The following is a 27,344-nucleotide window of genomic DNA, read 5'->3' on the forward strand; positions in this document are numbered from 1 at the left end:
ATCAGAAGATAAGCGAGGTTTGAAATATTGAGTAGGTAGACATAGATGTGAAGGGAACATTTGCATTTTTAAGTAAACCAGACTTGATTGATTTCAAATGAGGGGTGAAATGTGTCACCCAGCCAGTGAAGTTCAGAAACAGTGTGTTTATTTTTCCCAAACATTACCGGTAGAATTGGTATTATGAGGGATTTTTTTATGATCAGAGAGGTAAAGTCCAAAGACATAGTGAAACAATGGGAATTTGCGTTCAAAGAGGAAAATGTGTATAAAGGAGTGAAGGTTGTGTGTAAGGAAAGGCATTCTAAGATCTAAACTAGTGTGAAAAGCCTTCAGCATCAAAGTCTCAAGCTGCCGTCTACAAAGAGCTGAAGTTAAGAAAACTCACTTTGAATTAGATTGCTCAGGGTATCATGTTTCTTTGCCTGGGCCTTTAGAAATCTATGTGTCTTACTGTTGCCTTAATGAACTGTGTGTTAGATTAACAAGGGGATTTAGAAGTTATCATATTAGTAATTTGTAGATCTATGTATGTACTTAAAATAATTTCTTCTATTAATAAAGGTTTAATTTAGTCTTGTAAGAAACCTATACGACTTGGTGGTCCTATTAGTACTGAATTCAAGGCCCACATCTTGAAAGTTATACAAGTTTCAAACAGTTGTGGCATTTGTTTCAAGTTTCCCTTTGGGATTGGAGTAGCTCAGCATTTACCATTGGCTGTGTCATAACAATAGTTAAAGAAGGATGGAAAGCTGTATGTGGTTGGCCATGTGAGATCTTGAAATGTGCACTGTGTGAAGCAGACGGGTGGGAAAAGCCTCTCGCCATCCTGGAGAAGTTTGCTGTTCCTGTAACCACAGTTGTGTTAAAAGCCTTTGGAGTTCCATTGTCAAGTGAGAGGGGGAAAAGAAGCTGTGAAATACCTCCCTTAGAGCAATAGTGGGTGCTTGTGGTAATATTGGTGGATGTTTTAAAGATCTAGAATCTATTTAGACTGTTGCCTGAAAGGAGTGTGTAGTTGGGAGTCTAGTTAAGTAGAAATTTGGGGAATTGTTATAAGACTAAATAACTGTGCAACTGGAAGCTTCTGTGTGTTTATGTTTTAATTTTGTTTTGTTAATGTTTTAATTTAATCTTTTAAAATCTTTAAAGGGGTAGTGGACTCATTACTTCTGACTTCAATGCACAAACCTTGTAATAAATAAATCATTGCAAAATCATTGTGATAGCATAGTCAAGTTACACTATGGGTTTGGTCAGCACAAACCACCTGCCGCATCATAACAATGGGTATCACTTTCAGGGTGGGTGAAGAATGAGTATCACTGTCAGGGTGTGTAAAGGGGTGATTTCAAGATGCGGATTAGGAGACTAGAGAGATGATCTGCAATGGGGAAGTTACGCTGGTACAGGAATGGTCTTCGATGGGAAAGTTAGGGGTCATTTTTGATGGGAGAAATGGAGGATTAGAGGGGTGGTCTTTGATGGGAGAGTTAGGGGATTAGAGGGGTGGTCTTTGATGGGAGAGTTAGGGGATTAGAGGGGTGGTCTTCGATGGGAGAGTCAGGGGATTAGAGGGGTGGTCTTTGATGGGAGAGTCAGGGGATTAGAGGGATGGTCTTCGATGGGAGAGTTAGGGGATTAGAGGGGTGGTCTTTGGTGGGAGATTTAGGGGATTAGAAGGATGGTCTTCGACGCGAGAGTCAGGATTAGAGGGGTGGTCTTTGATGGGAGAGTCAGGATTAGAGGGATGGCCTTCGATGGGAGAGTCAGAGGATTAGAAGGATGGTCTTCGATGGGAGAGTCGGGATAAGAGATTTGGTCTTCGATGGGAGAGTTAAGGGATTAGAGGGATGGTTTTCGATGGGAGTGTCAGGGGATTAGAAGGATGGTCTTTGATGGGAGATTTAGGGGATTAGAAGGATGGTCTTCGACGCGAGAGTCAGGATTAGAGGGGTGATCTTTGATGGGAGAGTCAGGATTAGAGGGATGGTCTTTGATGGGAGAGTCAGGGGATTAGAAGGATGGTCTTCGATGGGAGAGTCGGGATTAGAGGGGTGGTCTTTGATGGGAGAGTCAGGGGATTAGAAGGATGGTCTTCGATAGGAGAGTCGGGATTAGAGGGGTGGTCTTTGATGGGAGAGTTAGGGGATTAGAGGGATGGTCTTCGATGGGAGAGTTAGGGTGTTAGAAGGATGGTCTTCGATGGGAGAGTCAGGGAATTAGAGGGATGGTCTTTGATGACAGAGTCAGGGGATTAGAGGGATGGTCTTCGATGGAAGAATTAGGGGATTAGAGGGATGGTCTTTGATGGGAGAGTTAGGGGATTAGAGGGGTGGTCTTCGATGGGAGAGTTAGGGCATTAGAGGGATGGTCTTCGATGGGAGAGTTAGAGGATTAGAGGGGTGGTCTTCGATGGGAGAGTTAGGGGATTAGAGGGGTGGTCTTTGATGGGAGAGTTAGGGGATTAGAGGGATCGTCTTCGATGGAAGAATTAGGGGATTAGAGGGATGGTCTTTGATGGGGGAGTTAGGGGATTAGAGATTTGGTCTTCGATGGGAGAGTTAGGGGTCATTTTTGATGGGAGAAATGGAGGATTAGAGGGGTGGTCTTTGATGGGAGAGTCAGGGGATTAGAGGGGTGGTCTTTGACGGGAGAGTCAGGGGATTAGAGGGATGGTCTTTGATGGGAGAGTCAGGGGATTAGAGGGGTGGTCTTTGATGGGAGAGTCAGGGGATTAGAGGGGTGGTCTTTGATGGGAGAGTCAGGGGATTAGAGGGATGGTCTTTGATGGGAGAGTCAGGGGATTAGAGGGATGGTCTTTGATGGGAGAGTCAGGGGATTAGAGGGGTGGTCTTTGATGGGAGAGTCAGGGGATTAGAGGGGTGGTCTTTGATGGGAGAGTTAGGGGATTAGAGGGATGGTCTTCGATGGGAGAGTTAGGGGATTAGAGGGGTGGTCTTTGACGGGAGAGTTAGGGGATTAGAGGGATGGTCTTCGATGGGAGAGTTAGGGGATTAGAGGGATGGTCTTCGATGGGAGAGTTAGGGGATTAGAGGGATGGTCTTCGATGGGAGAGTTAGGGGATTAGAGGGGTGGTCTTCGATGGGAGAGTTAGGGCATTAGAGGGATGGTCTTCGATGGGAGAGTTAGGGGATTAGAGGGGTGGTCTTTGATGGGAGAGTTAGGGGATTAGAGGGATGGTCTTCGATGGGAGAGTTAGGGGATTAGAGGGATGGTCTTCGATGGAAGAATTAGGGGATTAGAGGGATGGTCTTTGATGGGAGAGTTAGGGGATTAGAGGGGTGGTCTTTGATGGGAGAGTCAGGGGATTAGAGGGATGGTCTTCGATGGAAGAATTAGGGGATTAGAGGGATGGTCTTTGATGGGAGAGTTAGGGGATTAGAGGGGTGGTCTTCGATGGGAGAGTTAGGGCATTAGAGGGATGGTCTTTGATGGGAGAGTTAGGGGATTAGAGGGATGGTCTTCGATGGGAGAGTTAGGGGATTAGAAGGATGGTCTTCGATGGGAGAGTTAGGGGATTAGAGGGGTGGTCTTCGATGGGAGAGTTAGGGCATTAGAGGGATGGTCTTTGATGGGAGAGTTAGGGGATTAGAGGGATCGTCTTCGATGGGAGAGTTAGGGGATTAGAGGGATGGTCTTCGATGGAAGGATTAGGGGATTAGAGGGATGGTCTTTGATGGGGGAGTTAGGGGATTAGAGATTTGGTCTTCGATGGGAGAGTTAGGGGATTAGGGGGATCGTTTTCAATGGGGGAGTTAGGGGATTAGAGGGATGGTCTTCGATGGAAGAGTTAGGGGATTACAGCGATGGTCTTTGATGGGGGAGTTAGGGGATTAGAGATTTGGTCTTCGATGGGAGAGTTAAGGGATTAGAGGGATGGTCTTTGATGGGAGAGTCAGGGGATTAGAGGGATGGTCTTTGATGGGAGAGTCAGGGGATTAGAGGGATGGTCTTTGATGGGAGAGTCAGGGGATTAGAGGGGTGGTCTTTGATGGGAGAGTCAGGGGATTAGAGGGGTGGTCTTTGATGGGAGAGTCAGGGGATTAGAGGGATGGTCTTCGATGGGAGAGTTAGGGGATTAGAGGGGTGGTCTTTGATGGGAGAGTTAGGGGATTAGAGGGATGGTCTTCGATGGGAGAGTTAGGGGATTAGAGGGATGGTCTTCGATGGGAGAGTTAGGGGATTAGAGGGATGGTCTTCGATGGGAGAGTTAGGGGATTAGAGGGGTGGTCTTCGATGGGAGAGTTAGGGCATTAGAGGGATGGTCTTCGATGGGTGAGTTAGGGGATTAGAGGGATGGTCTTCGATGGGAGAGTTAGGGAATTAGAGGGATGGTCTTCGATGGGAGAGTTAGGGGATTAGAGGGATGGTCTTCGATGGGAGAGTTAGGGGATTAGAGGGATGGTCTTCGATGGGAGTGTTAGGGGATTAGAGGGATGGTCTTCGATGGGAGAGTTAGGGGATTAGAGGGGTGGTCTTCGATGGGAGAGTTAGGGCATTAGAGGGATGGTCTTCGATGGGTGAGTTAGGGGATTAGAGGGATGGTCTTCGATGGGAGAGTTAGGGAATTAGAGGGATGGTCTTCGATGGGAGAGTTAGGGGATTAGAGGGATGGTCTTCGATGGGAGAGTTAGGGGATTAGAGGGGTGGTCTTCGATGGGAGAGTTAGGGCATTAGAGGGATGGTCTTCGATGGGAGAGTTAGGGGATTAGAGGGGTGGTCTTTGATGGGAGAGTTAGGGGATTAGAGGGATCGTCTTTGATGGGAGAGTTAGGGGATTAGAGGGATGGTCTTCGATGGGAGAATTAGGGGATTAGAGGGATGGTCTTTGATGGGATAGTTAGGGGATTAGTGGGGTGGTCTTTGATGGGAGAGTCAGGGGATTAGAGGGATGGTCTTCGATGGGAGAGTTAGGGGATTAGAGGGATGGTCTTCGATGGGAGAGTTAGGGGATTAGAGGGATGGTCTTCGATGGGAGAGTTAGGGGATTAGAGGGGTGGTCTTCGATGGGAGAGTTAGGGCATTAGAGGGATGGTCTTTGATGGGAGAGTTAGGGGATTAGAGGGATCGTCTTCGATGGGAGAGTTAGGGGATTAGAGGGATGGTCTTCGATGGGAGAGTTAGGGGATTAGAGGGGTGGTCTTCGATGGGAGAGTTAGGGCATTAGAGGGATGGTCTTTGATGGGAGAGTTAGGGGATTAGAGGGATCGTCTTCGATGGGAGAGTTAGGGGATTAGAGGGATGGTCTTCGATGGAAGAATTAGGGGATTAGAGGGATGGTCTTTGATGGGGGAGTTAGGGGATTAGAGATTTGGTCTTCGATGGGAGAGTTAGGGCATTAGAGGGATCGTTTTCAATGGGGGAGTTAGGGGATTAGAGGGATGGTCTTCGATGGAAGAGTTAGGGGATTACAGCGATGGTCTTTGATGGGGGAGTTAGGGGATTAGAGATTTGGTCTTCGATGGGAGAGTTAAGGGATTAGAGGGATGGTTTTCGATGGGAGTGTCAGGGGATTAGAAGGATGGTCTTCGATGGGAGAGTCAGGGGATTAGAAGGATGGTCTTTGGTGGGAGATTTAGGGGATTAGAAGGATGGTCTTCGACGCGAGAGTCAGGATTAGAGGGGTGGTCTTTGATGGGAGAGTCAGGATTAGAGGGATGGCCTTCGATGGGAGAGTCAGAGGATTAGAAGGATGGTCTTCGATGGGAGAGTCGGGATAAGAGATTTGGTCTTCGATGGGAGAGTTAAGGGATTAGAGGGATGGTTTTCGATGGGAGTGTCAGGGGATTAGAAGGATGGTCTTTGATGGGAGATTTAGGGGATTAGAAGGATGGTCTTCGACGCGAGAGTCAGGATTAGAGGGGTGGTCTTTGATGGGAGAGTCAGGATTAGAGGGATGGTCTTTGATGGGAGAGTCAGGGGATTAGAAGGATGGTCTTCGATGGGAGAGTCGGGATTAGAGGGGTGGTCTTTGATGGGAGAGTCAGGGGATTAGAAGGTTGGTCTTCGATAGGAGAGTCGGGATTAGAGGGGTGGTCTTTGATGGGAGAGTTAGGGGATTAGAGGGATGGTCTTCGATGGGAGAGTTAGGGTGTTAGAAGGATGGTCTTCGATGGGAGAGTCAGGGAATTAGAGGGATGGTCTTTGATGACAGAGTCAGGGGATTAGAGGGATGGTCTTCGATGGGAGAGTTAGTGGATTAGAGGGATGGTCTTCGATGGGAGAGTTAGGGGATTAGAGGGATGGTCTTCAATGGAAGAGTTAGGGGATTAGAGGGATGGTCTTCGATGGGAGAGTTAGGGGATTAGAAGGATGGTCTTCGATGGGAGAGTTAAGGGATTAGAGGGATGTTCTTTGAAGGGAGAGTTAAGGGATTAGAGGGATGGTCTTCAATGGGAAATTTAGGGGATTAGAAGGATGGTTTTCGATGGGAGTGTCAGGGGATTAGAAGGATGGTCTTTGATGGGAGATTTAGGGGATTAGAAGGATGGTCTTCGATGGGAGAGTCAGGGGGTTAGAGGGATGGTCTTCGATGGGAGAGTCAGGGGATTAGGGGGGTGGTCTTTGATGGGAGAGTCAGGGGATTAGAGAGATGGTCTTTGATGGGAAGTTTAGGGGATTAGAGGGATGGTCTTTGATGGGAGAGTCAGGGGATTAGAGGGATGGTCTTTGATGGGAGAGTTAGGGGATTAGAAGGATGGTCTTCGATGGGAGAGTCAGGGGATTAGAAGGGTGGTCTTTGATAGGAGAGTCAGGGGTTTAGAAGGACGGTCTTCCAATGGAGAGTCAGGGGATTAGAGGGATGGTCTTTGTTGGGAGAGTCAGGGGATTAGAAAGATGGTCTTCGATGGGAGAGTCAGGGGGTTAGAAGGATGGTCTTCGATGGGAGATTTAGGGGATTAGAAGGATGGTCTTTGATGGGAGAGTCAGGGGATTAGAAGGATGGTCTTCGATGGGAGAGTCGGGATTAGAGGGGTGGTCTTTGATGGGAGAGTCAGGGGATTAGAAGGTTGGTCTTCGATAGGAGAGTCGGGATTAGAGGGGTGGTCTTTGATGGGAGAGTTAGGGGATTAGAGGGATGGTCTTCGATGGGAGAGTTAGGGTGTTAGAAGGATGGTCTTCGATGGGAGAGTCAGGGAATTAGAGGGATGGTCTTTGATGACAGAGTCAGGGGATTAGAGGGATGGTCTTCGATGGGAGAGTTAGTGGATTAGAGGGATGGTCTTCGATGGGAGAGTTAGGGGATTAGAGGGATGGTCTTCAATGGAAGAGTTAGGGGATTAGAGGGATGGTCTTCGATGGGAGAGTTAGGGGATTAGAAGGATGGTCTTCGATGGGAGAGTTAAGGGATTAGAGGGATGTTCTTTGAAGGGAGAGTTAAGGGATTAGAGGGATGGTCTTCAATGGGAAATTTAGGGGATTAGAAGGATGGTTTTCGATGGGAGTGTCAGGGGATTAGAAGGATGGTCTTTGATGGGAGATTTAGGGGATTAGAAGGATGGTCTTCGATGGGAGAGTCAGGGGGTTAGAGGGATGGTCTTCGATGGGAGAGTCAGGGGATTAGGGGGGTGGTCTTTGATGGGAGAGTCAGGGGATTAGAGAGATGGTCTTTGATGGGAAGGTTAGGGGATTAGAGGGATGGTCTTTGATGGGAGAGTCAGGGGATTAGAGGGATGGTCTTTGATGGGAGAGTTAGGGGATTAGAAGGATGGTCTTCGATGGGAGAGTCAGGGGATTAGAAGGGTGGTCTTTGATAGGAGAGTCAGGGGTTTAGAAGGACGGTCTTCCAATGGAGAGTCAGGGGATTAGAGGGATGGTCTTTGTTGGGAGAGTCAGGGGATTAGAAAGATGGTCTTCGATGGGAGAGTCAGGGGGTTAGAAGGATGGTCTTCGATGGGAGATTTAGGGGATTAGAAGGATGGTCTTTGATGGGAGAGTTAGGGGATTAGTAGGATGGTCTTTGATGGGCGAGTCGGGGATTAGAGGAATGGTCTTCGATGGGACGGTTATGTTGCTAGCGTTAAAGTTTTGTGAATTGACAGTTTGTCAATTGTTAATTTGTTAGTGAGGGGTGTAATGATAGGACAGGTGGTAATTGCCAGGCTGACCAAATCCTAAAGTGAAACTTGGCCAAGCTATCACAGCAATTTTGCAATTTGTATTTATTACAAGAAGGTTTGTGCACAGAAGCCAGAAGCTTTAGAGAGTTTAAAGATTGAAACGTTTATTAACAAAAGAAAAGAAAACTTAAACCACATAAGATTATAGTCACATTTAGTCTTATAACAGTTCCCACAAGATTTCTACTTAACTAGACTCCCAACTACACAATCCTTTCAGGCAACTGTCCAAATAGATTCTTAATCTATATAACATCCAGCAATATTACTACAAGCACACCTTGTCATTGTAAGGGAGATATTTCACAGTTTCTTTATTCCCTCTTACTCAACAATGGAGCACCAAAGGCTTTTAACAAAACCTTGGCTACTGGAACAGCAAACTTCTCCAGGATGGCTAAAGACTGTTTCATCACAAGTCTGTTTTACACAGTCAAGACCTCACACAGCCACACCCATACAGCTTTCCATTTTTCCTTAAATATATTTCCCCCCTTTTGATCTGTAAATCCCATTGTTTCCAACCTATTTGGAAGCTACTCTTCCCAGAATGTAAGAACGTTTCATGTTGTCATTACGGCCAGCAGCACTTTGGGGCAATATAAACTTAATAACTTTGCCTTATTTATCTTGCCAGTTGTGAACATCGTATATTGTCCCTTTGAAAATCGCACAACCTCTCAACTTCCCTAAAAATGCAAATTCCATTCACACTGTATCTGCTGGGGCCTCATCCTAGCTTACCTGCCTCCATGTCAAAAATGCACATGCATACACACTCGCACAGCCCCCACAAGCCTGCTTCAGTGTCTCACAGTAATATTCTGGAAAACATTATATTTCCTTTACAGGGGCGATGGTGGCATTGTAGTAATGTCACTGAACTAGTAACCCAGAGGCCAAGGCTGTGGGGACATGGGTTCAAGTCCCAGCTGGTGGAATTTAAATTCAATTGTTTAAATCTGGCTCGTCTCAGTAACGGTGACCATGAAACTACCATCGATAAAACCCTGGATGTTTGAGGGAGGGGAATCTACCATCCTTACCTGGTCTCCCTAGCTGTGACTCCAGACCCACAGCAATGTAGTTGACCCTTAACTGCCCTCTGAAATGGCCAATGAGCCGCTCAGTTCAAGGGCAATTAGGGATGGGCAACAAATGCTGGCCTTGCCAGTGATGCCCCCCTCCCATGAAAAAATAATGGGGAAAAAATGGACAGGGATGGGTTTAAATATTGCAGTGGATGTGTCGAATGGATGTGCTGCATTGAAGCGTTGGGGGTCTTCACCTTGGAATGAATGGGATCATTGCTCCGCATTCTCCTGCTGGGAATTATCGGAGCGCTTCTTTGTCTCGACAGGCCCCGGGATGGGAGCACCCCTGGTTTGTGTTGCAATCGTTGCCCGAACATTATCCCAGCTTTGGAAGAAACCGCTCCTGGGGATAAACCACTGTATCGGACACATCGAGATGGGCCGTTTAATCACAGGAGCGATAAACCCGACAGTGCTGTATGTCAGCGGAGGGAACACACAGGTACAGTTAATGTGACAGTTCTGTATGTCAGCGGAGGGAACACACAGGTACAGTTAATGTGACAGTTCTGTATGTCAGTGGAGGGAACACAGGTACAGTTAATGTGACAGTGCTGTATGTCAGTGAGAGAAACACACAGGTACAGTTAATGTGACAGTTCTGTATGTCAGTGGAGGGAACACACAGGTACAGTTAATGTGACAGTTCTGTGTGTCAGTGAGAGAAACACACAGGTACAGTTAACCTGACAGTACTGTATGTCAGTGACAGAAACACACAGGTACAGTTAATGTGACACTTCTGTATGTCAGTGAGAGAAACATACAGGAACAGTTAATGTGACAGTTCTGTATGTCAGTGACAGAAACACACAGCTACAGTTAATGTGACAGTTCTGTATGTCAGCGGAGGGAACACACAGCTACAGTTAATGTGACAGTGCTGTATGTCAGTGAGAGAAACACACAGGTACAGTTAACCTGACAGTACTGTATGTCAGTGACAGAAACACACAGGTACAGTTAATGTGACACTTCTGTATGTCAGTGAGAGAAACATACAGCTACAGTTAATGTGACAGTTCTGTATGTCAGTGACAGAAACACACAGCTACAGTTAATGTGACAGTTCTGTATGTCAGCGGAGGGAACACACAGGTACAGTTAAAGTGACAGTGCGTATGTCAGTGACAGAAACATACAGGTACAGTTAATGTGACAGTTCTGTATGTCAGTGAGAAACACACAGGTACAGTTAATGTGACAGTTCTGTATGTCAGTGACACAAACACACAGGTACAGTTACTATGACAGTTCTGTATGTCAGCGGAGGGAACATGCAGGTACAGTTAAAGTGACAGTTCTGTATGTCAGTGAGAAACACACAGGTACAGTTAATGTGACAGTTCTGTATGTCAGTGACACAAACACACAGGTACAGTTAATATGACAGTTCTGTATGTCAGCGGAGGGAACACACAGGTACAGTTAATGTGACAGTTCTGTATGTCAGTGACAGAAACATACAGGTACAGTTAATGTGACAGTTCTGTATATCAGCGGAGGGGACACACAGGTACAGTTAAAGTGACAGTTCTGTATGTCAGCGGAGGGAACACACAGGTACAGTTAATGTGACAGTTCTGTATGTCAGTGACAGAAACGTACAGGTACAGTTAATGTGACAGTTCTGTATGTCAGTGACAGAAACACACAGCTACAGTTAATGTGACAGTTCTGTATGTCAGTGACAGAAACACACAGGTACAGTTAATGTGACAGTTCTGTATGTCAGTAACAGAAACACACAGCTACAATTAATGTGATAGTTCTGTATGTCACTAACAGAAAAATACAGGTACAGTTAACCTGACAGTATTGTATGTCAGTGACAGAAGCACAGAGGTATGGTAAACCCGACAGTGCTGTGTGTCAGCGGAGGGAACAAACAGGTACAGTTAATTTGACAGTTCTGTATGTCAGTGACAGAAGCATACAGGTACAGTTAATGTGACAGTGTTGTATGTCAGTGACAGAAACACACAGATACAGTTAATGTGACAGTTCTGTATGTCAGTGACAGAAATATACAGGTACAGTTAATGTGACAGTTCTGTATGTCAGTGACAGAAACATACAGGTACAGTTAATGTGACAGTTCTATATGTCAGTGACAGAAACACACAGCTACAGTTAATATGACAGTTCTGTATGTCCGTAACAGAAACACACAGGTACAGTTAATGTGACAGTTCTGTATGTCAGCGGAGGGAACACTCAGTTACAGTTAATGTGACAGTTCTGTATGTCAGTAACAGAAACGTACAGGTACAGTTAATGTGACAGTTCTGTATGTCAGTGACAGAAACATACAGGTACAGTTAATGTGACAGTTCTATATGTCAGTGACAGAAACACACAGCTACAGTTAATATGACAGTTCTGTATGTCCGTAACAGAAACACACAGGTACAGTTAATGTGACAGTTCTGTATGTCAGCGGAGGGAACACTCAGTTACAGTTAATGTGACAGTTCTGTATGTCAGTAACAGAAACGTACAGGTACAGTTAATGTGACAGTTCTGTATGTCAGTGAGAAACACACAGGTACAATTAATGTGACAATTCTGTAGGTCAGTGACAGAAACAGACATGTACAGTTAATGTGACAGTTCTGTATGTCAGTGACAGAAACATACAGGTACAGTTAATGTGACAGTTCTGTATGTCAGTAACAGAAACATACAGGTACAGTTAACCTGACAGTATTGTATGTCAGTGACAGAAACACAGAGGTATGGTAAACCCGACAGTGATGTGTGTCAGCAGAGGGAACATGCAGGTACAGTTAATGTGACAGTTCTATATGTCAGTGACAGAAATATACAGGTACAGTTAATGTGACAGTTCTGTATGTCAGTGAGAAACACACAGGTACAGTTAACCCCATAGCACTGTATATCAGTGAGAAACACACAGGAATGGCTAACCCGACAGTGCTGTGTGTCAGTGGAGGGAACATGCAGGTACAGTTAAAGTGATAGTTCTGTATGTCATGAGAAACACACAGGTACAATTAACCCTCTGCTGTGCCTGTCCTGGGGGTGTTTGATGGCGAGAGTGTAGAGGGAGCTTTACTCTGTATCTAACCCCGGGTTGTACCTGTCCTGGGAGTGTTTGATGGGGACAGTGTAGAGTGAGCTTTACTCTGTATCTAACCCCGTGCTGTATCTGTCCTGGGAGGGTTTGATGGGGACAGTGCAGAGCGGGCTTTACACTGTATCTAACCCCGTGCTGTATCTGTCCTGGGAGTGTTTGATGTGGACGGTGTAGAGGGAGCTTTACTCTGTATCTAATCCCGTGCTGTACCTGTCCTGGGAGTGTTTGATGGGGACAGTGTAGAGGGAGCTTTACTCTGTATCTAATCCCGTGCTGTACCTATCCTGGGAGTGTTTGATGGGGACAGTGTAGAGGGAGCTTTACTCTGTATCTAACCCCGTGCTGTATATGTCCTGGGAGGGTTTGATGGGGACAGTGTAGAGGGTGCTTTACTCTGTATCTGAACCCTTGCTGTACCTGACCTGGGAGTGTTTGATGGGGACAGTGTAGAGGGTGCTTTACTCTGTATCTGAACCCGTGCTGTACCTGACCTGGGAGTGTTTGATGGGGACAGTGTAGAGGGAGCTTTACTCTGTATCTAACCCCGTGTTGTACCTGTCCTGGGAGTGTTTGATGGGGACGGTGTAGAGGGAGATTTACTCCTTATCTTACCCCGTGCTGTACCTGTCCTGGGAGTGTTTGATCGGGACAGTGTAGAGGGAGCTTTACTCTGTATCTAACCCCGTGCTGTACCCGTCCTGGGAGTGTTTGATGGGGACAGTGTAGAGGGAGCTTTACTCTGTATCTAACCCTGTGCTGTACCTGTCCTGGGAGTGTTTGATGGGGACAGTGTAGAGGGAGCATTACTCTGTATCTAACCCCGTGCTGTATCTGTCCTGGGAGTGTTTGATTTGGACGGTGTAGAGGGAGCTTTACTCTGTATCTAATCCCGTGCTGTACCTGTCCTGGGAGTGTTTGATGCGGACAGTGTGGAGGGAGCATTACTCTGTATCTAACCCCGTGCTCTACCTGGCCTGGGAGTGTTTGATGGGGACAGTGTAGAGGGAGATTTACTCTGTATCTAACCCTGTGCTGTACCTGTCCTGGGAGTGTTTGATGTGGACAGTGTAGAGGGAGATTTACTCTGTGTCTAACCCCGTGCTGTACCTGTCCTGGGAGTGTTTGATGGGGACAGTGTAGAGGGAGCTTTACTCTGTATCTAACCCCGTGCTGTACCTGTCCTGCGAGTGTTTGATGGGGAGAGTGTAGAGGGAGCTTTACTCTGTATCTAACCCCGTGCTGTACCTGTCCTGGGAGTGTTTGATGGGGACGGTGTAGAGGGAGATTTACTCTGTATCTAACCCCGTGCTGTACCTGTCCTGGGAGTGTTTGATCGGGACAGTGTAGAGGGAGCTTTACTCTGTATCTAACACCGTGCTGTACCTGTCCTGGGAGTGTTTGATGGGGACAATGTAGAGAGAGATTTACTCTGTGTCTAACCACGTGCTGTACCTGTATTGGGAGTGTTTGATGGGGCCAGTGTCGAGAGAGCTTTACTCTGTATCTAACCCCGTGCTGTATCTGTCCTGGGAGGGTTTGATGGGGACAGTGTAGAGTCGGCTTTACTCTGTATCTAACCCCGTGCTGTATCTGTCCTGGGAGTGTTTGATGGAGACAGTGTAGAGGGAGCTTTACTCTGTATCTAATCCCGTGCTGTACCTATCCTGCGAGTGTTTGATGGAGACAGTGTAGAGGGAGCTTTACTCTGTATCTAACCCCGTGCTCTACCTGTCCTGGGAGTGTTTGATGGGGACAGTGTAGAGGGAGATTTACTCTGTATCTAACCCCGTGCTGTACCTGTCCTGGGAGTGTTTGATGGGGACAGTGTAGAGGCAGCTTTACTCTGTATCTAACCCCGTGCTGTACCTGTCCTGGGAGGGTTTGATGGGGACAGTGTAGAGGGAGCTTTACTCTGTATCTAACCCCGTGCTGTACCTGTCCTGGGAGTGTTTGATGCGGACAGTGTAGAGGGAGCTTTACTCTGTATCTAACCCCGTGCTGTACCTGTCCTGGGAGTGTTTGATGCGGACAGTGCAGAGGGAGCTTTACTCTGTATCTAACCCCGTGCTGTATCCGTCCTGGGAGTGTTTGCTGGGGACAGTGTAGAGGGAGCTTTACTCTGTATCTAACCCCGTGCTGTACCTGTCCTGGGAGTGTTTGATGGGGACAGTGTAGAGGGAGATTTACTTTGTATCTAACCCCGTGCTGTTCCTGTCCTGGGAGTGTTTGATGGGGACAGTGTAGAGGGAGCTTTACTCTGTATCTAACCCCATGCTGTACCTGTCCTGGGACTGTTTGATGGGGACAGTGTAGAGTGAGCTTTACTCTGTATCTAACCCCGTGATGTATCTGTCCTGGGAGGGTTTGATGGGGACAGTGCAGAGCGGGCTTTAGTCTGTATCTAACGCCGTGCTGTATCTGTCCTGGGAGTGTTTGATGTGGACGGTGTAGAGGGAGCTTTACTCTGTATCTAATCCCGTGCTGTATCTGTCCTGGGAGTTTTTGATGGGGACAGTGCAGAGGGAGCTTTACTCTGTATCTAACCCCGTGCTGTTCCTGTCCTGGGAGTGTTTGATGGGGACAGTGTAGAGGGAGCTTTACTCTTTATCTATCCCCATGCTGTACCTGTCCTGGGAGTGTTTGATGGGGACAGTGTAGAGTGAGCTTTACTCTGTATCTAACCCCGTGATGTATCTGTCCTGGGAGGGTTTGATGTGGGCAGTGTAGAGGGAGCTTTACTCTGTATCTAAACCCGTGCTGTACCTTTCCTGGAATGTTTGATGGGGACAGTGTAGAGTGAGCTTTACTCTGTATCTAACCCCGTGCTGTACCTGTCCTGGGAGTGTTTGATGGGGACAGTGTAGAGGGAGCTTTACTCTGTATCTAACCCCGTGCTGTACCTGTCCTGGGAGTGTTTGATGGGGACAGTGTAGAGGGTGATTTACTCTGTGTCTAACCCCGTGCTGTACCTGTCCTCGGAGTGTTTGATCGGGACAGTGTAGAGGGAGCTTTACTCTGTATCTAACCCCGTGTTGTATCTGTCCTGGGAGGGTTTGATGGGGACAGTGCAGAGCGGGCTTTAGTCTGTATCTAACCCCGTGCTGTATCTGTCCTGGGAGTGTTTGATGTGGACGGTGTAGAGGGAGCTTTACTCTGTATCTAATCCCGTGCTGTACCTATCCTGGGAGTGTTTGATGGGGACAGTGTAGAGGGAGCATTACTCTGTATCTAACCACATGCTGTACCTGTCCTGGGAGAGTTTGATGCGGGCAGTGTAGAGGGAGCTTTACTTTGTATCTAACCCCGTGCTATACCTGTCCTGGGAGTGTTTGATGGGGACAGTGTAGTGGGAGATTTACCCTGTGTCTAACCCCGTGCTGTACCTGTCCTGGGAGTGTTTGATGGGGACAGTGTAGAGGGAGCTTTACTCTGTATCTAACCCCGTGCTGTATCTGTCCTGGGAGGGTTTGATGGGGACAGTGTAGAGCGGGCTTTACTCTGTAACTAACCCCCTGCTGTACCTGTTTTGGGAGTGTTTGATGTGGTCGGTGTAGAGGGAGCTTTACTCTGTATCTAACCCCGTGCTGTATCTGTCCTGGGAGGGTTTGATGGGGACAGTGTAGAGCGGGCTTTACTCTGTAACTAACCCCCTGCTGTACCTGTTTTGGGAGTGTTTGAAGTGGTCGGTGTAGAGGGAGCTTTACTCTGTATCTAACCCCGTGCTGTACCTGTCCTGGGAGTGTTTGATGGGGACAGTGTAGAGGGAGATTTTCTCTGTATCTAACCACATGCTGTACCTGTCCTGGGAGTGTTTGATGCGGGCAGTCTGGTGGGAGCTTTACTCTGTATCTAACCCTGTGGTGTTCCTGTCCTGGGAGTGTTTGATGGGGACAGTGTCGACGGTGCTTTACGCTGTATCTAACCCCGTGCTGTACCTGTCCTGGGAGTGTTTGATGTGGACAGTGTTGAGGGAGCCTTACTCTGTATCTAACCCCGTGCTGTACCTGTCCTGGGAGTGTTTGATGGGGACAGTGTAGAGGGAGATTTACTCTGTATCTAACCCCGTGCTGTACCTGTCCTGGGAGTGTTTGATGGGGACAGTGTAGAGGGGGCTTTACTCTGTATCTAACCCCGTGCTGTACCTGTCCTGGGAGTGTTTGATGTGGACGTTGTAGAGGGAGCTTTACTCTGTATCTAACCCCGTGCTGTACCTGTCCTGGGAGTGTTTGATGGGGACAGTGTAGAGGGAGCTTTACTCTGTATCTAACCCCGTGCTGTACCTGTCCTGGGAGTGTTTGATGGGGACAGTGTAGAGGGAGCTTTACTCTGTATCTAACCCCGTGCTGTACCTGTCCTGGGAGTGTTTGATGGGGACGGTGTAGAGGGATCTTTACTGGGCATCTAACCCTGTGCTGTACCTGTCCTGGGAGTGTTTGATAGGGACAGTGTAGAGGGAGCTTTACTCTGTATCTAACCCCGTGCTGTACCTGTCCTGGGAGTGTTTGATGGGGACAGTGTAGAGGGAGCTTTACTCTGTATCTAACCCCGTGCTGTACCTGTCCTGGGAGTGTTTGATGGGGACAGTGTAGGGGGAGATTTACTCTGTATCTAACCCCGTGCTGTACCTGTCCTGGGAGTGTTTGATGCGGACAGTGTAGGGGGAGATTTACTCTGTATCTAAACCCGTGCTGTACCTGTCCTGGGAGTGTTTGATGGGGACAGTATAGAGGGAGCTTAACTCTGTATCTAACCCCGTGCTGTACCTGTCCTGGGAGTGTTTGATGGGGACAGTATAGAGGGAGCTTAACTCTGTATCTAACCCCGTGCTGTACCTGTCCTGGGAGTGTTTGATGGGGACAGTGTAGAGGGACCTTTACTCTGTATCTAACCCCGTGCTGTACCTGTCCTGGGAGTGTTTGATGGGGACAGTGTAGAGGGAGCTTTTCTCTGTATCTAACCCCTTGCTTTACCTGTCCTGGGAGTGTTTGATGGGGACAGTGTCGACGGAGTTTTACTCTGTATCTAACCCCGTGCTGTACCTGTCCTGGGAGTGTTTGATGGGGACAGTGTAGAGGGAGCTTTACTCTGTATCTAACCCCGTGTTGTACCTGTCCTGGGAGTGTTTGATGTGGTCGGTGTAGAGGGAGCTTTACTCTGTATCTAACCCCGTGCTGTACCTGTCCTGGGAGTGTTTGATGGTGACAGTGTAGAGGGAGCTTTACTCTGTATCTAACTCCGTGCTGTACCTGTCCTGGGAGTGTTTGATGGGGACAGTGTAGAGGGAGCTTTACTCTGTATCTAACCCTGTGGTGTTCCTGTCCTGGGAGTGTTTGATGGGGACAGTGTCGACGGTGCTTTACGCTGTATCTAACCCCGTGCTGTACCTGTCCCGGGAGTGTTTGATGGGGACACTGTAGAGGGAGGTTTACTCTGTATCTAACCCCGTGCTGCACCTGTCCTGGGAGTGTTTGATGGGGACAGTGTTGAGGGAGCTTTACTCTGTATCTAATCCCGTGCTGTACCTGTCCTGGGAGTGTTTGATGGGGACAGTGTAGAGGAAGCTTTACTCTGTATCTTACCCCATGCCGTACGTGTCCTGGGAGTGTTTGATGGGGACAGTGTAGAGGGAGCTTTACTCTGTATCTAACCCCGTGCTGTACCTGTCCTGGGAGTGTTCGATGGGGACAGTGTAGAGGGAGCGTTACTCTGTATCTAACCCCGTGCTGTTCCTGTCCTGGTTGTGTTTGATGGGTACAGTGTAGAGCGAGCTTTACTCTGTATCTAACCCCATGCAGTACCTGTCCTGGGAGTGTTTGATGGGGACAGTGTAGACGGAGCTTTACTCTGTATCTTACCCCCGTGCTGTACCTGTCCTGGGTGTGTTTGATGGGGACAGTGTAGAGGGAGCTTTACTCTGTATCTAACCCCGTGCTGTACCTGTCCTGGGTGTGTTTGATGTGGACAGTGTAGAGGGAGCTTTACTCTGTATCTAACCCCTTGCTTTACCTGTCCTGGGAGTGTTTGATGGGGACAGTGTCGAGGGAGTTTTACTCTGTATCTAACCCCGTACTGTACCTGTCCTTGGAGTGTTTGATGGGGACAGTGTAGAGGGACCGTTACTCTGTATCTAACCCCCTGCTGTACCTGTCCTGGGAGAGTTTGATGGGTACAGTTTCGAGCGATCTTTACTCTGTATCTAACCCCATGCAGTATCTGTCCTGGGAGTGTTTGATGGGGACAATGTAGAGGGAGCGTTACTCTGTATCTAACCCCGTGCTGTACCTGTCCTGGGAGTGTTTGATGGGTACAGTGTAGAGCGAGCTTTACTCTGTATCTAATCCCATGCAGTACCTGTTCTGGGAGTGTTTGATTTGGCAGTGTAGAGGGAACTTTACTCTGTATCTTACCCCTTGCTGTACCTGTCCTGGGAGTGTTTGATGGGGACAGTGTAGAGGGAGCTTTTCTCTGTATCTAACCCCGTGCTGTACCTGTCCTGGGAGTGTTTGATGGGAACTGTGTCGAGGGAGCTTTACTCTGTATCTAATCCCATGCAGTACCTGTTCTGGGAGTGTTTGATTTGGCAGTGTAGAGGGAACTTTACTCTGTATCTTACCCCTTGCTGTACCTGTCCTGGGAGTGTTTGATGGGGACAGTGTAGAGGGAGCTTTTCTCTGTAACTAACCCCGTGCTGTACCTGTCCTGGGAGTGTTTGATGGGAACTGTGTCGAGGGAGCTTTACTCAGTATCTAACCCCGTCCTGTACCTGTCCTGGGAGTGTTTGATGGGGACAGTGTAGAGGGAACTTTACTCTGTATCTTACCCCTTGCTGTACCTGTCCTGGGAGTGTTTGATGGGGACAGTGTAGAGGGAGCTTTTCTCTGTAACTAACCCCGTGCTGTACCTGTCCTGGGAGTGTTTGATGGGGACGGTGTAGAGGGAGCGTTACTCTGTATCTAACACCTTGTTGTACCTGTCCTTGGAGTGTTTGATCGGGACGGTGTAGAGGGAGCTGTACTCTGTATCTAACAGCGTGCTGTACCTGTCCTGGAGTGTTTGATGGGGACAGGGTAGAGGGAGCTTTACTCTGTATCTAACCCCGTGCTGTACCTGTCCTGGGAGTGTTTGATGGGGACAATGTAGCGGGAGCTTTACTCTGTATCTAACCCCGTGCTGTACCTGTCCTGGGAGTGTTTGATGGGGACAGTGTAGAGGGAGCGTTACTCTGTATCTAACACCTTGTTGTACCTGTCCTTGGAGTGTTTGATCGGGACGGTGTAGAGGGAGCTGTACTCTGTATCTAACACCGTGCTGTACCTGTCCTGGAGTGTTTGATGGGGACAGTGTAGAGGGAGCTTTACTCTGTATCTAACCCCGTGCTGTACCTGTCCTGGGAGTGTTTGATGGGGACAATGTAGCGGGAGCTTTACTCTGTATCTAACCCCGTGCTGTACCTGTCCTGGGAGTGTTTGATGGGGACAGTGTAGAGGGATCTTTACTTTGTGTCTAACCCCGTGCTGTACCTGTCCTGGGAGTGTTTGATGAGGACAGTGTAGAGGGAGATTTACTCTGTATCTCAGCCCGTGCTGTACCTGTCCTGGGAGTGTTTGATGGGGACAGTGTAGAGGGAGCTTTACTCTGTATCTAACCCCTTGCTTTACCTGTCCTGGGAGTGTTTGATGGGGACAGTGTCGAGGGAGTTTTACTCTGTATCTAACCCCGTACTGTACCTGTCCTTGGAGTGTTTGATGGGGACAGTGTAGAGGGACCGTTACTCTGTATCTAACCCCATGCTGTACCTGTCCTGGGAGAGTTTGATGGGTACAGTTTCGAGCGATCTTTACTCTGTATCTAACCCCATGCAGTATCTGTCCTGGGAGTGTTTGATGGGGACAATGTAGAGGGAGCGTTACACTGTATCTAACCCCGTGCTGTACCTGTCCTGGGAGTGTTTGATGGGTACAGTGTAGAGCGAGCTTTACTCTGTATCTAATCCCATGCAGTACCTGTTCTGGGAGTGTTTGATTTGGCAGTGTAGAGGGAACTTTACTCTGTATCTTACCCCTTGCTGTACCTGTCCTGGGAGTGTTTGATGGGGACAGTGTAGAGGGAGCTTTTCTCTGTAACTAACCCCGTGCTGTACCTGTCCTGGGAGTGTTTGATGGGAACTGTGTCGGGGGAGCTTTACTCTGTATCTAACCCCGTGCTGTACCTGTCCTGGGAGTGTTTGATGGGGACAGTGTAGAGGGAGCGTTACTCTGTATCTAACACCTTGTTGTACCTGTCCTTGGAGTGTTTGATCGGGACGGTGTAGAGGGAGCTGTACTCTGTATCTAACACCGTGCTGTACCTGTCCTGGAGTGTTTGATGGGGACAGTGTAGAGGGAGCTTTACTCTGTATCTAACCCCGTGCTGTACCTGTCCTGGGAGTGTTTGATGGGGACAATGTAGCGGGAGCTTTACTCTGTATCTAACCCCTTGCTGTACCTGTCCTGGGAGTGTTTGATGTGGACAGTGTAGAGGGATCTTTACTTTGTGTCTAACCCCGTGCTGTACCTGTCCTGGGAGTGTTTGATGAGGACAGTGTAGAGGGAGATTTACTCTGTATCTCAGCCCGTGCTGTACCTGTCCTGGGAGTGTTTGATGGGGACAGTGTGGAGGGAGCTTTTCTCTGTATCTAACCCCGTGCTGTACCTGTCCTGGGAGTGTTTGATGGGGACAGTGTAGAGGGACCTTTACTCTGTATCTAACACCTTGTTGTACCTGTCCTTGGAGTGTTTGATCGGGACGGTGTAGAGGGAGCTGTACTCTGTATCTAACCCCGTGCTGTACCTGTCCTGGGAGTGTTTGATGGGGACAGAGTAGAGGGACCTTTACTCTGTATCTAACCCCGTGCTGTCCCTGTCCTGGGGGTGTTTGATGGGGACAGTGTAGAGGGTGCTTTACTCTGTATCTAACCCCTTGCTGTACCTGTCCTGGTAGTGTTTGATGGGGACAGTGGAGAGGGAGCATTACTCTGTATCTAACCCCGTGCTGTACCTGTCCTGGGAGTGTTTGATTTGGCAGTGTAGAGGGAGCTTTACTCTGTATCTTACCCCGTACTGTACCTGTCCTGGGAGTGTTTGATGGGGACAGTGTAGAGGGAGCTTTACTCTGTATCTAACCCCGTGCTGTACCTGTCCTGGGAGTGTTTGATGGGGACAGAGTAGAGGGAGCTTTACTCTGTATCTAACCCCGTGCTGTACCTGTCCTGGGAGTGTTTGATGGGGACAGTGTAGAGGGAGCTTTACTCTGTATCTAACCCCGTCCTGTACCTGTCCTGGGAATGTTTGATGCGGACAGTGTAGAGGGAGCTTTACTCTGTATCTAACCCCGTGCTGTACCTGTCCTGGGAGTGTTCGATGGGGACAGTGTAGAGGGAGCGTTACTCTGTATCTAACCCCGTGCTGTTCCTGTCCTGGGAGTGTTTGATGGGTACAGTGTAGAGCGAGCTTTACTCTGTATCTAACCCCATGCAGTACCTGTCCTGGGAGTGTTTGATGGGGACAGTGTAGACGGAGCTTTACTCTGTATCTTACCCCCGTGCTGTACCTGTCCTGGGTGTGTTTGATGGGGACAGTGTAGAGGGAGCTTTACTCTGTATCTAACCCCGTGCTGTACCTGTCCTGGGTGTGTTTGATGTGGACAGTGTAGAGGGAGCTTTACTCTGTATCTAACCCCTTGCTTTACCTGTCCTGGGAGTGTTTGATGGGGACAGTGTCGAGGGAGTTTTACTCTGTATCTAACCCCGTACTGTACCTGTCCTTGGAGTGTTTGATGGGGACAGTGTAGAGGGACCGTTACTCTGTATCTAACCCCCTGCTGTACCTGTCCTGGGAGAGTTTGATGGGTACAGTTTCGAGCGATCTTTACTCTGTATCTAACCCCATGCAGTATCTGTCCTGGGAGTGTTTGATGGGGACAATGTAGAGGGAGCGTTACTCTGTATCTAACCCCGTGCTGTACCTGTCCTGGGAGTGTTTGATGGGTACAGTGTAGAGCGAGCTTTACTCTGTATCTAATCCCATGCAGTACCTGTTCTGGGAGTGTTTGATTTGGCAGTGTAGAGGGAACTTTACTCTGTATCTTACCCCTTGCTGTACCTGTCCTGGGAGTGTTTGATGGGGACAGTGTAGAGGGAGCTTTTCTCTGTATCTAACCCCGTGCTGTACCTGTCCTGGGAGTGTTTGATGGGAACTGTGTCGAGGGAGCTTTACTCTGTATCTAATCCCATGCAGTACCTGTTCTGGGAGTGTTTGATTTGGCAGTGTAGAGGGAACTTTACTCTGTATCTTACCCCTTGCTGTACCTGTCCTGGGAGTGTTTGATGGGGACAGTGTAGAGGGAGCTTTTCTCTGTAACTAACCCCGTGCTGTACCTGTCCTGGGAGTGTTTGATGGGAACTGTGTCGAGGGAGCTTTACTCAGTATCTAACCCCGTCCTGTACCTGTCCTGGGAGTGTTTGATGGGGACAGTGTAGAGGGAACTTTACTCTGTATCTTACCCCTTGCTGTACCTGTCCTGGGAGTGTTTGATGGGGACAGTGTAGAGGGAGCTTTTCTCTGTAACTAACCCCGTGCTGTACCTGTCCTGGGAGTGTTTGATGGGGACGGTGTAGAGGGAGCGTTACTCTGTATCTAACACCTTGTTGTACCTGTCCTTGGAGTGTTTGATCGGGACGGTGTAGAGGGAGCTGTACTCTGTATCTAACAGCGTGCTGTACCTGTCCTGGAGTGTTTGATGGGGACAGGGTAGAGGGAGCTTTACTCTGTATCTAACCCCGTGCTGTACCTGTCCTGGGAGTGTTTGATGGGGACAATGTAGCGGGAGCTTTACTCTGTATCTAACCCCGTGCTGTACCTGTCCTGGGAGTGTTTGATGGGGACAGTGTAGAGGGAGCGTTACTCTGTATCTAACACCTTGTTGTACCTGTCCTTGGAGTGTTTGATCGGGACGGTGTAGAGGGAGCTGTACTCTGTATCTAACACCGTGCTGTACCTGTCCTGGAGTGTTTGATGGGGACAGTGTAGAGGGAGCTTTACTCTGTATCTAACCCCGTGCTGTACCTGTCCTGGGAGTGTTTGATGGGGACAATGTAGCGGGAGCTTTACTCTGTATCTAACCCCGTGCTGTACCTGTCCTGGGAGTGTTTGATGGGGACAGTGTAGAGGGATCTTTACTTTGTGTCTAACCCCGTGCTGTACCTGTCCTGGGAGTGTTTGATGAGGACAGTGTAGAGGGAGATTTACTCTGTATCTCAGCCCGTGCTGTACCTGTCCTGGGAGTGTTTGATGGGGACAGTGTAGAGGGAGCTTTACTCTGTATCTAACCCCTTGCTTTACCTGTCCTGGGAGTGTTTGATGGGGACAGTGTCGAGGGAGTTTTACTCTGTATCTAACCCCGTACTGTACCTGTCCTTGGAGTGTTTGATGGGGACAGTGTAGAGGGACCGTTACTCTGTATCTAACCCCATGCTGTACCTGTCCTGGGAGAGTTTGATGGGTACAGTTTCGAGCGATCTTTACTCTGTATCTAACCCCATGCAGTATCTGTCCTGGGAGTGTTTGATGGGGACAATGTAGAGGGAGCGTTACACTGTATCTAACCCCGTGCTGTACCTGTCCTGGGAGTGTTTGATGGGTACAGTGTAGAGCGAGCTTTACTCTGTATCTAATCCCATGCAGTACCTGTTCTGGGAGTGTTTGATTTGGCAGTGTAGAGGGAACTTTACTCTGTATCTTACCCCTTGCTGTACCTGTCCTGGGAGTGTTTGATGGGGACAGTGTAGAGGGAGCTTTTCTCTGTAACTAACCCCGTGCTGTACCTGTCCTGGGAGTGTTTGATGGGAACTGTGTCGGGGGAGCTTTACTCTGTATCTAACCCCGTGCTGTACCTGTCCTGGGAGTGTTTGATGGGGACAGTGTAGAGGGAGCGTTACTCTGTATCTAACACCTTGTTGTACCTGTCCTTGGAGTGTTTGATCGGGACGGTGTAGAGGGAGCTGTACTCTGTATCTAACACCGTGCTGTACCTGTCCTGGAGTGTTTGATGGGGACAGTGTAGAGGGAGCTTTACTCTGTATCTAACCCGTGCTGTACCTGTCCTGGGAGTGTTTGATGGGGACAATGTAGCGGGAGCTTTACTCTGTATCTAACCCCTTGCTGTACCTGTCCTGGGAGTGTTTGATGTGGACAGTGTAGAGGGATCTTTACTTTGTGTCTAACCCCGTGCTGTACCTGTCCTGGGAGTGTTTGATGAGGACAGTGTAGAGGGAGATTTACTCTGTATCTCAGCCCGTGCTGTACCTGTCCTGGGAGTGTTTGATGGGGACAGTGTGGAGGGAGCTTTTCTCTGTATCTAACCCCGTGCTGTACCTGTCCTGGGAGTGTTTGATGGGGACAGTGTAGAGGGACCTTTACTCTGTATCTAACACCTTGTTGTACCTGTCCTTGGAGTGTTTGATCGGGACGGTGTAGAGGGAGCTGTACTCTGTATCTAACCCCGTGCTGTACCTGTCCTGGGAGTGTTTGATGGGGACAGTGTAGAGGGAGCTTTACTCTGTATCTAACCCCGTGCTGTACCTGTCCTGGGGGTGTTTGATGGGGACAGTGTAGAGGGTGCTTTACTCTGTATCTAACCCCTTGCTGTACCTGTCCTGGTAGTGTTTGATGGGGACAGTGGAGAGGGAGCATTACTCTGTATCTAACCCCGTGCTGTACCTGTCCTGGGAGTGTTTGATTTGGCAGTGTAGAGGGAGCTTTACTCTGTATCTTACCCCGTACTGTACCTGTCCTGGGAGTGTTTGATGGGGACAGAGTAGAGGGAGCTTTACTCTGTATCTAACCCCGTGCTGTACCTGTCCTGGGAGTGTTTGATGGGGACAGAGTAGAGGGAGCTTTACTCTGTATCTAACCCCGTGCTGTACCTGTCCTGGGAGTGTTTGATGGGGACAGTGTAGAGGGAGCTTTACTCTGTATCTAACCCCGTCCTGTACCTGTCCTGGGAATGTTTGATGCGGACAGTGTAGAGGGAGATTTTCTCTGTATCTAACCCCGTGCTGTACCTGTCCTGGGAGTGTTTGATGCGGACTGTGTAGAGGGAGCGTTACTCTGTATCTAACCCCGTGCTGTACCTGTCCTCGGTGGGTTTTCTGGGGACAGTGTAGAGGGAGCTTTACTCTGTATCTATCCCTGTGCTGTACCTGTCCTGGGAGTGTTTGATGGGGACAGTGTAGAGGGAGCTTTACTCTGTATCTAACCCCGTGCTGTACCTGTCCTCGGTGGGTTTTCTGGGGACAGTGTAGAGGGAGCTTTACTCTGTATCTATCCCTGTGCTGTACCTGTCCTGGGAGTGTTTGATGGGGACAGTGTAGAGGGAGCTTTACTCTGTATCTAACCCCGTGCTGTACCTGTCCTCGGTGGGTTTTCTGGGGACAGTGTAGAGGGAGCTTTACTCTGTATCTATCCCTGTGCTGTACCTGTCCTGGGAGTGTTTGATGGGGACAGTGTAGAGGGAGCTTTACTCTGTATCTAACCCCATGCTGTACCTGTCCTGGGAGTGTTTGATGGGGACAGTGTAGAGGGAGATTTACTCTGTATCTAACCCCGTGCTGTACCTGTCCTAGGAGTGTTTGATGGGGACAGTGTAGAGGGAGATTTACTCTGTATCAAACCCCGTGCTGTACCTGTCCTGGGAGTGTTTGATGGGGACAGTGTAGAGGGAGCTTTACTCTGTATCTAACCCCGTGCTGTACCTGTCCTGGGAGTGTTTTATGGGGACAGTGTAGAGGGAGATTTACTCTGTATCTAACCCTGTGCTGAACCTGTCCGGGGAGTGTTTCATGGCGACAGTGTAGAGGGAGCTTTTCTCTGTATCTAACCCCTTGCTTTACCTGTCCTGGGAGTGTTTGATGGGGACAGTGTAGAGGGAGCTTTAGTCTGTATCTAACCCGGCGCTCTACCTGTCCTGGGAGTGTTTGATGGGGACAGTGTAGAGGGAGTTTTACTCTGTATCTAACCCCGTACTGTACCTGTCCTGGGAGTGTTTGATGGAGACAGTGTAGAGGGAGCGTTACTCTGTATCTTACCCCATGCTGTACCTGTCCTGGGAGTGTTTGATGGGTACAGTTTAGAGCGATCTTTACTCTGTATCTAACCCCATGCAGTACCTGTCCTGGGAGTGTTTGATGGGGACAGTGTAGAGGGAGCTTTTCTCTGTATCTAACCCCTTGCTTTACCTGTCCTGGGAGTGTTTGATGGGGACAGTGTAGAGGGAGCTTTACTCTGTATCTAACCCCGTGCTGTACCTGTCCTGGGAGTGTTTGATGGGGACAGTGTCGAGGGAGCTTTACTCTGTATCTAACCCCGTGCTGTACCTGTCCTGGGAGTGTTTGATGGGGACAGTGTAGAGCGAGCTTTACTCTGTATCTAACCCCGTGCTGTTCCTGTCCTGGGAATGTTTGATGTGGATGGTGTAGAGGGAGCTTTACTCTGTATCTAACCCCGTGCTGTTCCTGTCCTTGGAGTGTTTGATGGGGACAGTGTAGAGGGAGATTTTCTCTGTATCTAACCCCGTGCTCTACCTGTCCTGGGAGTGTTTGATGGGGACTGTGTAGAGGGAGATTTACTCTGTGTCTAACCCCGTGCTGTACCTGTCCTGGGAGTGTTTGATGGGGACAGTGTAGAGGGAGCTTTACTCTGTATCTAACCCCGTGCTGTACCTGTCCTGGGACTGTTTGATGGGGACAGTGTAGAGTGAGCTTTACTCTGTATCTAACCCCGTGCTGTATCTGTCCTGGGAGGGTTTGATGGGGACAGTGTAGAGCCGGCTTTACTCTGTATCTAACCCCGTGCTGTATCTGTCCTGGGAGTTTTTGATGTGGACGGTGTAGAGGGAGTTTAACTCTGTATCTAACCCCGTGCTGTTCCTGTCCTGGGAGTGTTTGATGGGGACAGTGTAGAGGGAGCT

At 48.8% G+C, this 27,344-nt stretch overlaps 1 protein-coding gene across 1 annotated transcript in view; it reads left to right on the plus strand.

Annotated features, from left to right (window-relative positions):
* Nucleotides 1–27,344, plus strand: part of LOC121274202 (O-sialoglycoprotein endopeptidase) — a 136,515-nt gene that overhangs the window by 8,175 nt on the left and 100,996 nt on the right. The window contains exon 4 of the mRNA XM_041181402.1: nucleotides 9,508–9,683. Within this exon, the coding sequence (XP_041037336.1) occupies nucleotides 9,508–9,683 (176 nt within the window). The remainder of the gene's footprint in view (nucleotides 1–9,507; nucleotides 9,684–27,344) is intronic.

The sequence above is a fragment of the Carcharodon carcharias genome (genome assembly GCF_017639515.1).
Source record: "Carcharodon carcharias isolate sCarCar2 chromosome 35 unlocalized genomic scaffold, sCarCar2.pri SUPER_35_unloc_2, whole genome shotgun sequence".
In the NCBI taxonomy this organism is placed as follows: domain Eukaryota; kingdom Metazoa; phylum Chordata; class Chondrichthyes; order Lamniformes; family Lamnidae; genus Carcharodon; species Carcharodon carcharias.